The sequence below is a fragment of the Taudactylus pleione genome, unplaced genomic scaffold (assembly GCF_031769625.1).
Source record: "Taudactylus pleione unplaced genomic scaffold, aTauple2 ptg000113l, whole genome shotgun sequence".
Taxonomy (NCBI): Eukaryota; Metazoa; Chordata; class Amphibia; order Anura; family Myobatrachidae; genus Taudactylus; species Taudactylus pleione.
This window is the reverse complement of record NW_028284515.1, coordinates 15,919,310-15,931,683: the sequence shown is the minus strand read 5'-3', so window position 1 is coordinate 15,931,683 and position 12,374 is coordinate 15,919,310. Positions and strand designations below refer to the sequence as shown.

The 12,374-nt window shown below is 47.7% G+C and overlaps 1 protein-coding gene across 2 annotated transcripts in view; it reads right to left on the bottom strand.

Moving 5' to 3' along the window:
* Positions 1–4,011, bottom strand: part of ZFYVE1 (zinc finger FYVE-type containing 1) — a 41,394-nt gene extending 37,383 nt beyond the window's left edge. The window contains exons 1-2 of one of the 2 annotated variants that reach the window (XM_088471275.1): positions 3,742–4,011; positions 1,725–3,160 (exon numbers count right to left, since the gene is read on the bottom strand). In XM_088471275.1, the coding sequence (XP_088327401.1) occupies positions 1,725–2,216 (492 nt within the window). In that variant the 5' untranslated portion in view covers positions 2,217–3,160; positions 3,742–4,011. Of the gene's footprint in view, positions 1–1,724 lie in introns of both variants that reach the window. The other variant, XM_088471276.1, reaches the window with a different exon arrangement.
* Between the last annotated feature and the right edge of the window lie 8,363 nt (positions 4,012–12,374).

Sequence of the window (12,374 nt, the reverse complement as noted above, 5' to 3'; positions counted from 1 at the left end):
CGTAAAGGCAGGCAAGCCTCCCGACTGCCGCCTACCCCCCCCGGACTACTACTAAAAACCCCCGCAGCAGGGGGCCCCGATGGCGCGATTCGCGCTGAATCGAGTCATCGTGGCTCCGCCCCCTGCTTCACAATGCCTTTTTTCCAGCATTGTGAAGAGGGGGTGGGGCCACGATGATGCGAACATGTGGTCACGCCCTGGCTCCGCCCCCAAAACGGCATCATAGCCCAGCCACGCCCCCCGCAGAATGCAGGCAGGAGGGAGCTGAATGTCGGCAAGTATGCCCAAAACCTTGAAAAAAAAGCCACAAAACATGTCGACCATTTTTGTGTTGACAATTTCAACATGTTGACCTTTTGTACCTGATGACATATTGCATGTCGACCATCTGGTGTCAAACTATTGACTATCGACCTATTCATTGTGGAACTTCTTCGCAGCGTGTGGATCTCTCTTCGCACAGAGCTTTTTCCATTAGGAAGCAGCAAACCATCATGAAAGAAGCCATCTGAAGATGGAGTTTGCTAAACAGTTTTCGGAATTTGTCACATTGGTGCGGTTACTAAATTAATGCAGAAACTAAGCCCATAAGGCCTCATAATGGGCTTGTAATATGTCTGCTATAAGCCTGAGTACTTAGTCATGTAGTCCCCCTTCCCCTTTGGCCCTCGAGCGTGGTCAGAGGATTTGGTTACTCAGCCCATGCACACAAAAGGTAACACAGTGGATTACATAGTAGTATAGTTTGCCTGTTAACATACCACCTGCCTGTGTCCGATTAATTTTATTATTCCTGGTATGCTGTTAAAATTGCTTACCCCAGATAAGGGAGCATGAAAGTATGACCTCCCCCACCTGCCTCATACATGATGCATGACAACAGTGTAAGGGGTAAATTTACTAAAGTGAGAGTTTTTATAAATAGAGATGTTGCCCATAGCAACCAATCAGCTTCTACTTAACATTTAATTAGCACCTTCTAGAAGATAATATCTAGAATCTGATTGGTTGCTATGGGCAACATCTCCACTTCTAAAAAAAAAAAAAAAAACTCTCCCCTAAGCCTCTATTAGGTTTAAAGGGACTCTCCAAAGGCTATTGGTATATAAAATGTATGGGTCATATCTGTGAAAAACTTTAATATATGAATTAAAAAAATGTAAAAAAGGGAAGAGATATCACCTATTTTCCCTCTATGTATCTATCCTCCCCGGATTTTCAATGGCTTCCCATGTGGTCTACTCATGGTGGAGGAAACCGTTTTAGAACAAAAACTAAAAAAAAAAAAAAAATGCAGTCCCTAACTGCAACATGCCCACAACTGGCTACCCCTGATACCAACCAGGAATGCCAACAGAAATTGCCTCTCTCAGAGTCCAAATTCGTTCTTCGGCTTTCGAAGGCAACCAGTGGCGGCTCCAGAGGTGGGGCTTCAGTGCAGTCCAAAATTCAAATAGGGGAGCCACACCAACTGCCCTTCCAAACATCACCGCCTGGGACACGCTGACAGTTGGAGCGACTCCCCTATTTGAATTTTGGACTGCTCTGCAGTCCCACCTCTGGAGCCGCCACTGGCAGTAACCATCGGGCCGCATGTGCAGCGCGACTTGGACGATTGCACAGGCTGAAAACATCGGCCGCTTGCGTGCGGTATTGACATAGCATGCACCTTCTAATCAGGCCCTTAATAAGTACCCATGTGAACCAAACTTATCTAGACATACCTGAATCTCTTCCATTTTATCCACCAGAAGAAAGCTGACCACTTTCTCAGTCATCTTCTTTCGCTGGGTCTCCTCGTCCACCTTTGCTTCATCCTGTGGCTCTGGGCTCTTGGCGATTTGGTAAAAAGACAATGGATGTTTTCTCTTGCTCCCTCCAGAGTGATTACGCTTTTGACATTCAGCACAAAAGTCCATTTTACATGTAAGACACCTTACAGCTGCCCGCTGTCTAGTTCCATTGGTATTACTGTGCATGGTACTTGTCCCTTTGCAGGAGGAGCAATAAGGGACATAGCCAGGTAGAATCCGAGTCCGCTCATGGTTCTCAAGTCTCTCTTGTTTGTGTAGAACTTCCTCACATTGCTGACACTGTATTGTATTACACTCATCACATTCAAACACGGCTTCATCACTGCCAGAACACGCAAAATTCTCTTGGCACATTAAACCAGCAACCATAGCTTTATCAACAACTGGCCCCTGGCTGCTCATTTTTTTAAGTACAGCAGAAATTCCTTGTAGATCGCTATTTAAGGACAGAGGTTATATTTACTTAAGACCTAAATAATTTTGTAAAATAAAAAAAAATATTTAATGTCTTCAACTACTTTAAAACAAAAAAATAGAGTTATAGCACTATATATACTGTCAGACGTTTGTTACACAGCTTGCTAATTAAAAAGACTTACTCAGGAGTTAGAGAACACCTATTACACTTATTGGGGTATTCCTTGCAATCTGAAATAGACCTCATTATAATATGCCTTTAAAATATTAAACGTCTGCCTGTGAAACCACCATTGAATTGTACAAAATTGTTGAGAGATGGGGAAATTAACAGTAAAGTTATAGATTAGGCTTGATCAATAGAATGATACAAATTTACCAATAAAAATCATAAAATGAAGGAGCTGGCACGGTAAGAAGTGAGTGGATTCCTGCTAAGAAAATGTAAACAGAAGTATTGCTTCCTGAGATGCTATTTCCTGCTGTTATGACAGCCGATGTGTCATCGCTTGTTATTCTAGTGTGAACAGAAAGATAAATAATCATCTACTGTATGTATGCATGTAATGTCTGCCTTCCAGACCTGTTCTCGCCAATATAAATAATTAGTTAAAGTGCTGCAGGAGAATAATGGAGTATTTTACAGGGATGACTAGGTTCTCTACAGCCGAAGTAGGAATATCATTAGAATAGCCAGGATGCTACAATATTGAAAAGAAACAGGATGCAGCAGCAGGTAGCGCAGGTGACATCTGCCAAGAGATCTTTTTCAAGACAGGATCATAGATTTTAAATAAGTCATTTACTATTGCAGCGCCTTTCTGGAAACGTTGCTCCAATTATAGTAGTACTTTGACATTACAGCTATAAATAAAACAAGGAAGTCTTCAGATGCGTCTCTTCAGTAATCAAACGATCTTTAGAGAACACTGCACAAATACAAGAGATATTTTGAGGTTATCGATCTAAATCATCTAGGATATTCTATAGAGAAGGATCCAAATACCCAGGGGGTTTTATGGGGTCACTGACACAAACAAACACACACAGCGATCTTATTTTGGGATCACTAATGCAAAAAACACCCACCCACAGGAATCACTGATCCAAACACACAGACATATCTTACGGGATCACTGATCAACACACACACAGGCAGATCTAATGGGATCACTGATCAACACACACACAGGGATAACTGATCCAAACACACAGGGATCTAATGGGATCACTGATCCAAATACACACACACAGGGATCACTGATCCAAACACATACAGATCTAAGGGGATCACTGATCTAAACACAGGGATCTTGTGGGATCACTGATCCAAACACACAGGGATCACGGATCCAGACAAACACACAGGGATCTTATGGGTTGGCGCAGGAAGACAGCAGAGGATCTGATGCAGAAGGCCGGGGCAGGTTTATTAAGGTTGGACGCTCTGCACGGATATCATGGCAGACTCGTTTGGGTCAGCAATACGCTACAGACACCTATTGTTTACCACACAAGCCGGCAGTGACTCAGGGATCACACCGCAGCTCCTCGGCCAGGGCTCTCCCGCTATCACAGGTTGAGCATAAGGCGTTTCCCGGGCGCAGAAGGAACCACGGAGAGCGCTGTGTAGCGGGGATATTCAGTCCGTTGTTCCCGGGTCAGGTCCCCGCTGACTCCTGACACCGTGAATCAGCTGATCGCTCTGAACTTCGGCTTATTTACCGTACAGGGTGACACGGCGGTGACGTCACGGGAGGGCGGGCCTGGAGTATGCCGGGAGTTGTAGTTTAGCCGCGGGCTGCTAGCGCCGGCCCATCCGGCACCCAGGACTTCCCGTCCCATAATGCAGCGGGGGCGAGTGCAGCATGATGGGGTTATAGTTTCCGCTGACCATGACCAATAGTTACAGTCTGTGACTGTGAGGCATATTATTTACCTTACCAGTCATCGGGAATTGGTCCCGGCCGAGTCTGACCAATTTTATCCCCGAGTAGAATCCGCCACCTGCAGTGCCTACCTAGCGGTGACAGTGACTTCCCATGGAAAGCGCACTCTGCTATTCACATAATGGACAACTTCTGGGTCCGGCAGTCCGGTCTTCGATACAGGCAGTCCATACATGCAGTGGCGTAACTTCATCCCAGGTGCCCGGAGGCAAAATAAATGTTAAATAGAGGTCCCCCTATGCAGTGCCTCCAGTAATGGCCCCCCTATGCAGTGCCCCCAGTAGTGCCCTTTATACAGTGCCCTCAGTAGTGGTACCCCTATGTAGTAGCTCCAGCAGTGCCCCCAGTAGTGGTCCCCCTATGCAGTGCTCTCAGTAGTGGACCTTCCTATGCAGTGCCCAGTTATGTAATGCCCCCAGTAGTTGGCCCCCCCTATGCAGTGCCCCCAGTAGTGGGTCACCCCCTATGCTGTGTCCCGTTATGTAGTGCCCCCAGTAGTGGGTCCTCCCCTATGCAGTGCTCCCAGTAGTGGGTCCCCCCCTATGCAGTGCCCCTTACAGATATAACACACACAGATTACTTACCTGAATCCCCGTTCCTGCGCCCGCCACATCCACCCCTCTGTCCTCCCGCTTGGCACTATGAGAGAAACGTCATGACGTCTCTCCCATCATCACTGCGGGAGCCGGAATCGGAGCTCATAAGTGAGCTCCGCCCGGCTCCCTCAGTGGATAAAGCAGCTAATGAGAGTCTATCTGACTGTCATTGGCTGCTAAAACAAACACATCGCTGCCGGCGATGTGTTTGTTACTGATCGGTGGGCAGGGGGGTTTCTGTTTTCTCAGAACCCCCCCCCCAGCGAACACATCGGGTGCTCAGGCGGGTCGTGGCGGTCACATGCTACGTGACGTCTTCGACCATAAAGCACTCGGGCAGCAGCAGGTCATGGAGGTGGAGCGCCGATCAGCGGCGCTCCTCAGCAGTACCCGGAACGGCCTAGTGACAATGGAGCCAGATGACCCCTTCAGGGTTGGCGCCCGGCGGCAAATGACTACATTGTCTCCGGGAGTTCCGCCACTGCCTAAATGCCGGATGGCTTTCTTAATCTTTCGTGTATGCGCAGGATGGCGATCCCACGCATGGCGCTAGGGTTGCCAGCTCATCCGTTTAATTCGGGACACATATGAATTACAGAGATTCTGTGACTGGCTGACTTCCTCTCCATTTTACCTGGTTTTAATCAGCAATAGAATCCTAGCGCGTTAATTATAATTTCTTATCACCACTTATTGCAGGGCTACCGACAATCTGGCTGCCTCTTCCGGGACCTCTCTTAGCTGAGCCCTGCCGGATCCTAGCGACTGACGTTTTTGTCCTACCTGTACATTGCAGGAGGGAGGCAGCGCAAGAGCGTACTTCTTCCAACAACCATCCCCAATTATTCAACTGTAGGTTAACCGCGCTTTCCCACTGATCTTTCCCCTCATGTCATTGGTCTGGTCTAAGCCTGTGTTTCTCCTTCTAAACTCCATCCCATCTGTGGGAAAATTTACTCCATACAGCGACCTCATGAAAATTCCTGGTTTAACTAGAGAGCAGTTCCACCAGTATCTGCGGATAAGACACTTCTTTCTCTCCATGGAGTCAAGCCTTGGCTGTAGACCTCTCTGAATTTGAGCAACTCTGTCTGCGTAGTCACTCCCCAAAGGTCTAATCTCTACTCGTCTCTGGTGGTTAGAGAGACCCATTCCAAATCCGATGGGAATCTGAGTTGGGAGAGCAGCTCGACAAATAGGAAAGGGCTGACATCTTCGAAAATTCTTCTAATCATCTATTAACGTCTCCATTAAAGAAAATGCTGATAAACTGCTTTTTCATTAGTACTTTGTTCCCACCCAGCTTCTTGATATCTACCCATGTAATACCCCGCTGTGCGAGGTATTACATTTGACGGTATTACATTTGACGGTATTACATTTGACACGGTGAATTGCACTACTGTCATGAACTCTCGGACGGAATGTGGATGCAACCCATATTCAGGGAATTGGCTAGACCTATTCCTGAGGTGCGGAGTCTAATGTGCCGGCGGTATTCACTAGGGACCCTCGCAAGAAGGTATGGACTTGGCTGTGTCCAACACACACGTCGCAGCCCTCAGATTAGGTTTCTCTATACAGGTGCTGGGAGACTTGGTAGGAATGCAGAAGACTTAGCGTAGTCAACTAGCCGGGTCAGAACAAAACAGATGAGACGGTACCAGGGAGCAGACGTAAATGGGTCACAGGGAATAGCCAAGGTTAGAACCAGATATCAAACACGGATTCAGGTCAGGCAGAATCAGAGTCACGAACAAGCGAAGGTCAGAACCAATAGTCAGGATATACACAGGAACGCTGGAGTATGGTAATGGAGCCTATACTCTGGCACTGAGGTACTCCCAGGAACTTCCTTATATAGTTCAGGGTTCAAGCCAGACGCAATCAGTGACTTCCTAACCGTAACTGCCTCTTTAATCTACTTGCAGTATGGGCACGCTTGCCCCTAGGGGAGCCGTGGCTGTCTGCACAACTTGAAAAGGGAAGCCCGCAGCAGCAGGCGCCGGATCTCCCTGCTTGCCGCTCGTTGAAGCACGAGACAGGCAGCCCGGGAGGACGTAATCAGCAGCGGGCGCCGGGATCTCCCCGCCTGCTGGCCGACAGGGAACCAGTGCTGCTGGACCCGGTAAGTGATAACCGGTGTCCGGCACACTCTGACATTACCCCCCCTCTAGGGGTGGGCACCAAACACCCCACAAATGGCTTGTTAGGGAACTTTCGAAATAGTTGAGGTGCAGGAATATCTGAAGCCTTAATCCAACAGCGTTCTTCCGGCCCATATCCCTTCCAACTGCACCTCGGGACATTCTGGAATCTAAAATTTGTTTGACTTCATACTCCTTTTGGTGATCCACTGGAATTGCAGTGGGAGGGTTGCACTGTCTCGAATATCGATTAAGCACCAATGGTTTCAGAAGAGAGGTATTGAATACGTTGGGAACCCTGAGAGTACCAGGAAGTTTTAAACGAACCGCCACTGGATTGATGACTTGAAGGATCTGGAAAGGACCAATGAACCTGGGAACAAACTTCATGGTGGGAACCTTTAATCGTAAGTGCTTAGTGGATAATCAGACCTTATCACCAGGGTTCAGTACAGGACTCCCTCTTCTCCTCTTGTCTGCCACCCGTTAATACCTGGAAGAGGCTTTACACAAATTCCTTTTCACCTTCCAATTCCTGAAGAACCGACTCGCTGTGCCCCCTACAGCTGGGAGAGATATCCTGACTGAAGCGCAGGTACTTCTGGTATCAGGGGATGTAGCCCATACTGAATGAAGACTGGAGAATACCCTGATGACTCATGGTACAAGTTATTGTGAGCAAATTCAGCCCATGGCAACTGTCACGGCCAGGGTATTTCAGCATGGCGCTAGGCGAGTGTTACCTGTGAGGTCATTGTGGCGCGGGCTGTCTGGTGGCGGAGCTGGTGTCTGGCGGGGGGCTTTGGCTGCGCACGTTGTTGTGCGGGCCTGTTGTCACTCTGCGCTGGTAAGGCCTGGCGGCGTCTCCATTCCGTTGGGCATGGGCGCCGCCATCTTGCCTTCTGGCCATGTGATGCATACCTGGCTTGAGTATTTTAAGTTTCACTACCTGCACACCTGGACAGCTCTAATTGTTTCTACTTGGACATTAACCCTTTTACTCCCACCACAGAACTCTTGAGCACATTTATATATTCCTGGACTTTTATTTACTGCCACATTATATGTCTACTCAAGCACTTATTAAAAATCCTAGTTTTATTTTCAAATCTGCTTCTGTGATCGCTCCTGTTACCACCCCACAACAACCCAGAACATAACAGTTTGCACTGGCCACATGGAGCCGGCCACGGATCAGGAGTGGATTTGTTCCGGTGCATTTCTGGTCGTTTAGAGAATCTGGAAAACATGCAGCATCAGATGGCTCAATTTCTGCAAGAGATGTCCAAGCGACAGGATAGTTTGCAAACTTCCTTTTCTACCCCTGGAGTACCAGCATCTACATTCGCTTTAGCGTCTGGGAATACAGGAGGCAGATCATCTCCCCGCTTACATCTTCCTTTACCAAGTAAATTTGACGGCAACCCTAAACTCTGCCGAGGATTCCTAAATCAGTGTGACATACATTTTACCCTGCAGCCTGACAACTTTCTAACTGCAAGAACTAAAGTGGCTTATATAGTCTCTCTGTTATCCGGCCAGGCCTTGGAATGGGCTTCCCCACTCTGGGAGCGCTCAGATCCGCTGCTGGATAATTACGCAGGCTTTGTGTCATCCTTCAGGAGGATTTTCGATGAACCTGGGCGTACTGTATCAGCATCATCAAACATCATGACACTGAGACAAGGGGTCTGTCCTGTCAGTCAATATGCCGTGCAATTTCAAATTTTAGCATCAGAGCTCAAATGGAATGAGGAAGCTCTCACCTCGGCCTTCTGGCATGGGTTGTCAGACCGACTAAAGGATGATCTAGTCACTCGAGAGCTTCCTACTAATCTGAACGACATGATTTCGTTGTGTATCAAAGTTGACCTACGCTTCAGGGAACGTCAGGCTGAAAAACACAGTACTGACCGGCAAAGGTCATTTACCCCCTCCATTTCTACCCATCCCACTCCTTCTCCTACTGAAGAGGAGCCTATGCAGGTGAATCATACAAACCTCTCCAAAGAAGAACGTCAGAGAAGAATGCAAAAGAACCTCTGTACTGCGGAGAGTCCGGTCACCTGCTGATCTGCCCCCGTAAACCGGGAAATGCCAAATCCTAACTGACCCTGGAGACATCAAGTTAGGAGTTATGAGCCCATCTCCAAAAATTAAAGATTTCACGATTACCCTAGCTTTGGATCTTAAACCCAAACCTGTCTTTGCTACTGCTGTACTTGACTCGTGAGCAGCCGGAAATTTCATAACGTCTAGTATCATAGATAAATTTCAGATTCCTTGTTTGTCTCTCAACCATGCCATCTCTCTGACCTCTATAGACGGACGCCCTCTAACTAACGGGATAGTCACCAAAGAGACTCAACCAGTATTGGTCCGAATTAGGGCACTTCATTCTGAGTCCTTAAATTTCCTGGTGATATCAGAGGCCTCTCAAGAAATTGTTCTTGGTCTACCCTGGTTACGTCAACATAATCCCAGGATTGATTGGAGTTCTATGCAGATTCTGTCATGGGGTATGGACTGTCAGAAATCCTGTCTTCCAAAAATTCGACCTGTGAGAAAGTTCCATTAGTTTCTTCTGCCATTCCCAAGGAATATCAGATGTTCGCCGACGTGTTCTCTGAGCAACAAGCAAATATCTTACCCCCTCATAGGGAATGGGACTGTCCAATTGAATTGATACCTGATAAGATACCACCTCATGGTCGTACCTATCTGCTGTCCTTGCCTGAGACTCAAGCCATGACCGAGTACATCCGGGACAACCTGGCAAAGGGGTTCATTCGCCCCTCTACTTCACCTGCCGGAGCTGGGTTTTTCTTCGTTGGCAAGAAGGACGGTGGTCTAAGACCATGTATCGATAATCGAGGCCTTAATGACATTACTGTAAAGAATCGATACCCTCTTCCCCTGATTACTGAGTTGTTTGATAGGGTCAAGGGCTCTGTCATTTTTTCTAAATTAGATCTGAGAGGGGCTTACAACCTTATTCGTATCTGAGCTGGCGATGAATGGAAGACCGCTTTTAATACCAGAGATGGACATTTCGAATATTTAGTAATGCCTTTTGGATTGTGTAATGCCCCTGCTGTCTTTCAAAGTTTCGTTAATGAGATTTTCCGGGATCTGTTATATTTTTTGGTTGTTGTCTATCTGGATGACATACTGATTTTTTCACCCTCTGTGGCTAAACATCAAGAACATGTTAAAGAAGTTCTGACCCGTTTGAGAGAAAACCACCTTTACTGCAAACTGGAGAAGTGCGTCTTTGGAGTGCCCAGTGTACCTTTTCTCGGCTATGTAATATCTGGCTCCGGTTTAGAAATGGACCCCAAGAAGGTACAAGCAATTCTGGATTGGACCCGACCTCAGACACTGAAGACCATCCAGAGATTGTTGGGCTTCGCCAATTATTATAGACGCTTCATTAAGGGATTTTCTACACTGCTGGCTCCCATTACAGCCATGACCCACAAAGGTGCTAATCCTGCCCAATGATCACCTGAGGCAGAGTCTGCCTTTCATCTTCTAAAACAGGCCTTTATCTCAGCACCAGTTCTTCGACAACCAGATTTGGACAGGCCTTTTTTGTTGGAAGTAGACGCATCATCTGAAGCTGTGGGAGCAGTCTTGTCTCAACGTTATGAGGACAACCGAGTCCATCCGTGTGGGTTCTTTTCTAAAAAATTCTCACCTGCCGAAAGGAACTACGCCATAGGTGAGCAAGAACTACTAGCTGTAAATTTGGCGTTAAAGGAATGGAGATATTTGCTAGAAGGCGCTAAGTTTCCATTTACTGTATTTACGGACCATAGAAATCTCCTATTTCTCAAAAACCTCCAATGTGTGAGTCCTCGTTTGGCCCGCTGGGCAATATTCTTTGCCAGGTTTCAGTTCACCCTGACCTTCCGGTCTGGAGCACTTAATCAGAAGGCTGATGCCCTATCGAGATCTCTCCTCTGTGATGATCAATCTGAAAATCAAAGCAATACCCCTGTCTTGGAATCAAGAGTTTTCGCCGCATTACAAGTTCAGCCTCCTACGGGAAAATCATTTGTGGCCCCGGAATTAAGGAAGCAGCTTCTCACTTGGGCACATTCCTCACGCTTCGCAGGGCACTCAGGCACTCGGAAGACCTTGGAGTTCCTGAAAAGACACTATTGGTGGCCTTCTATGAAGGCAGATATAATGGAGTTCATCTCTTCCTGCTCCTCCTGTGCCCAGCATAAATCATCACGACAAGCTCCAGCTGGGGAATTGCTTCCATTACCTACTCCATCACGTCCATGGATTTCGTCACAGACCTGCCAGTCTCTCAAGGCTTCAACACTATCTGGGTTGTAATAGACCGATTCTCTAAGATGGTCCACTATATACCGTTGAAGAAGTTACCTTCTGCCCCTGACCTGGCACAGTTGTTTGTCCAACACATATTTCATCTACATGGCCTTCCTGCTGAAATTGTCTCTAACCGTGGTGTGCAGTTTACTGCAAAATTCTGGAGGGCTTTGTGTTCTGTTCTTCAAGTGAAGTTAAACTTTTCCACGGCCTACCATCCGCAAAGCAACGGCTCCACCGTATAGTTCCACGCATGCAAGTTGGAAGCCAGGTCTGGTTGTCCACCCGGAATCTTCGTCTGAGGGTTCCTTCTATGAAATTTGCGCCACGCTTCATTGGTCCCTTCTCCATAACAGAAGTCATTAATCCAGTGGCCTATCGTCTACAGTTACTCCCATACCTAAAGATCCCTAATTCCTTCCATATTTCCTTATTAAAGCCCCTCGTCCTGAATAAGTTCCATAATGCTCTACCTGATTCTCCTCGAGTCCAGATGGAGAGAGGAGTTGAGTTTGAGGTCGCCCAGATCTTGGAGTCTCGTCTACGCAGAGGTCATCTACAGTATTTGCTGGATTGGAAAGGTTACGGTCCAGAGGAACGTTGCTGGACCGATGCTCGTGATGTCCATGCTCATCAGGAGATTCCATTCTGCCCATCCGGAGAAGCCTGGTGAGTGTCCTGAGGCCACCCCAAAAGGGGGGGGTACTGTCACGGCCAGGGTATTTCAGCATGGCGCTAGGCGAGTGTTACCTGTGAGGTCATTGTGGCGCGGGCTGTCTGGTGGCGGAGCTGGTGTCTGGCGGGGGGCTTTGGCTGCGCGCATTGTTGTGCGGGCCTGTTGTCACTCTGCGCTGGTAAGGCCTGGCGGCATCTCCATTCCGTTGGGCATGGGCGCTGCCATTTTGCCTTCTGGCCATGTGATGCGGCTGGCCAATCCTGGTGAGTCACATGTTCCCTCCGGCCAGTAACAGCACGGCATGAGGTATTTAGGAAGGGTCAGTGCCTTCCTTCTTTGCCAGTGCAACGTGTATCTCAGCCTAGCTGAGAGGGAGTTCTCTGTGCTTATCCTGTTCCTGTGAATTCACTGTCTGCCTGTCAGCTCCTAGC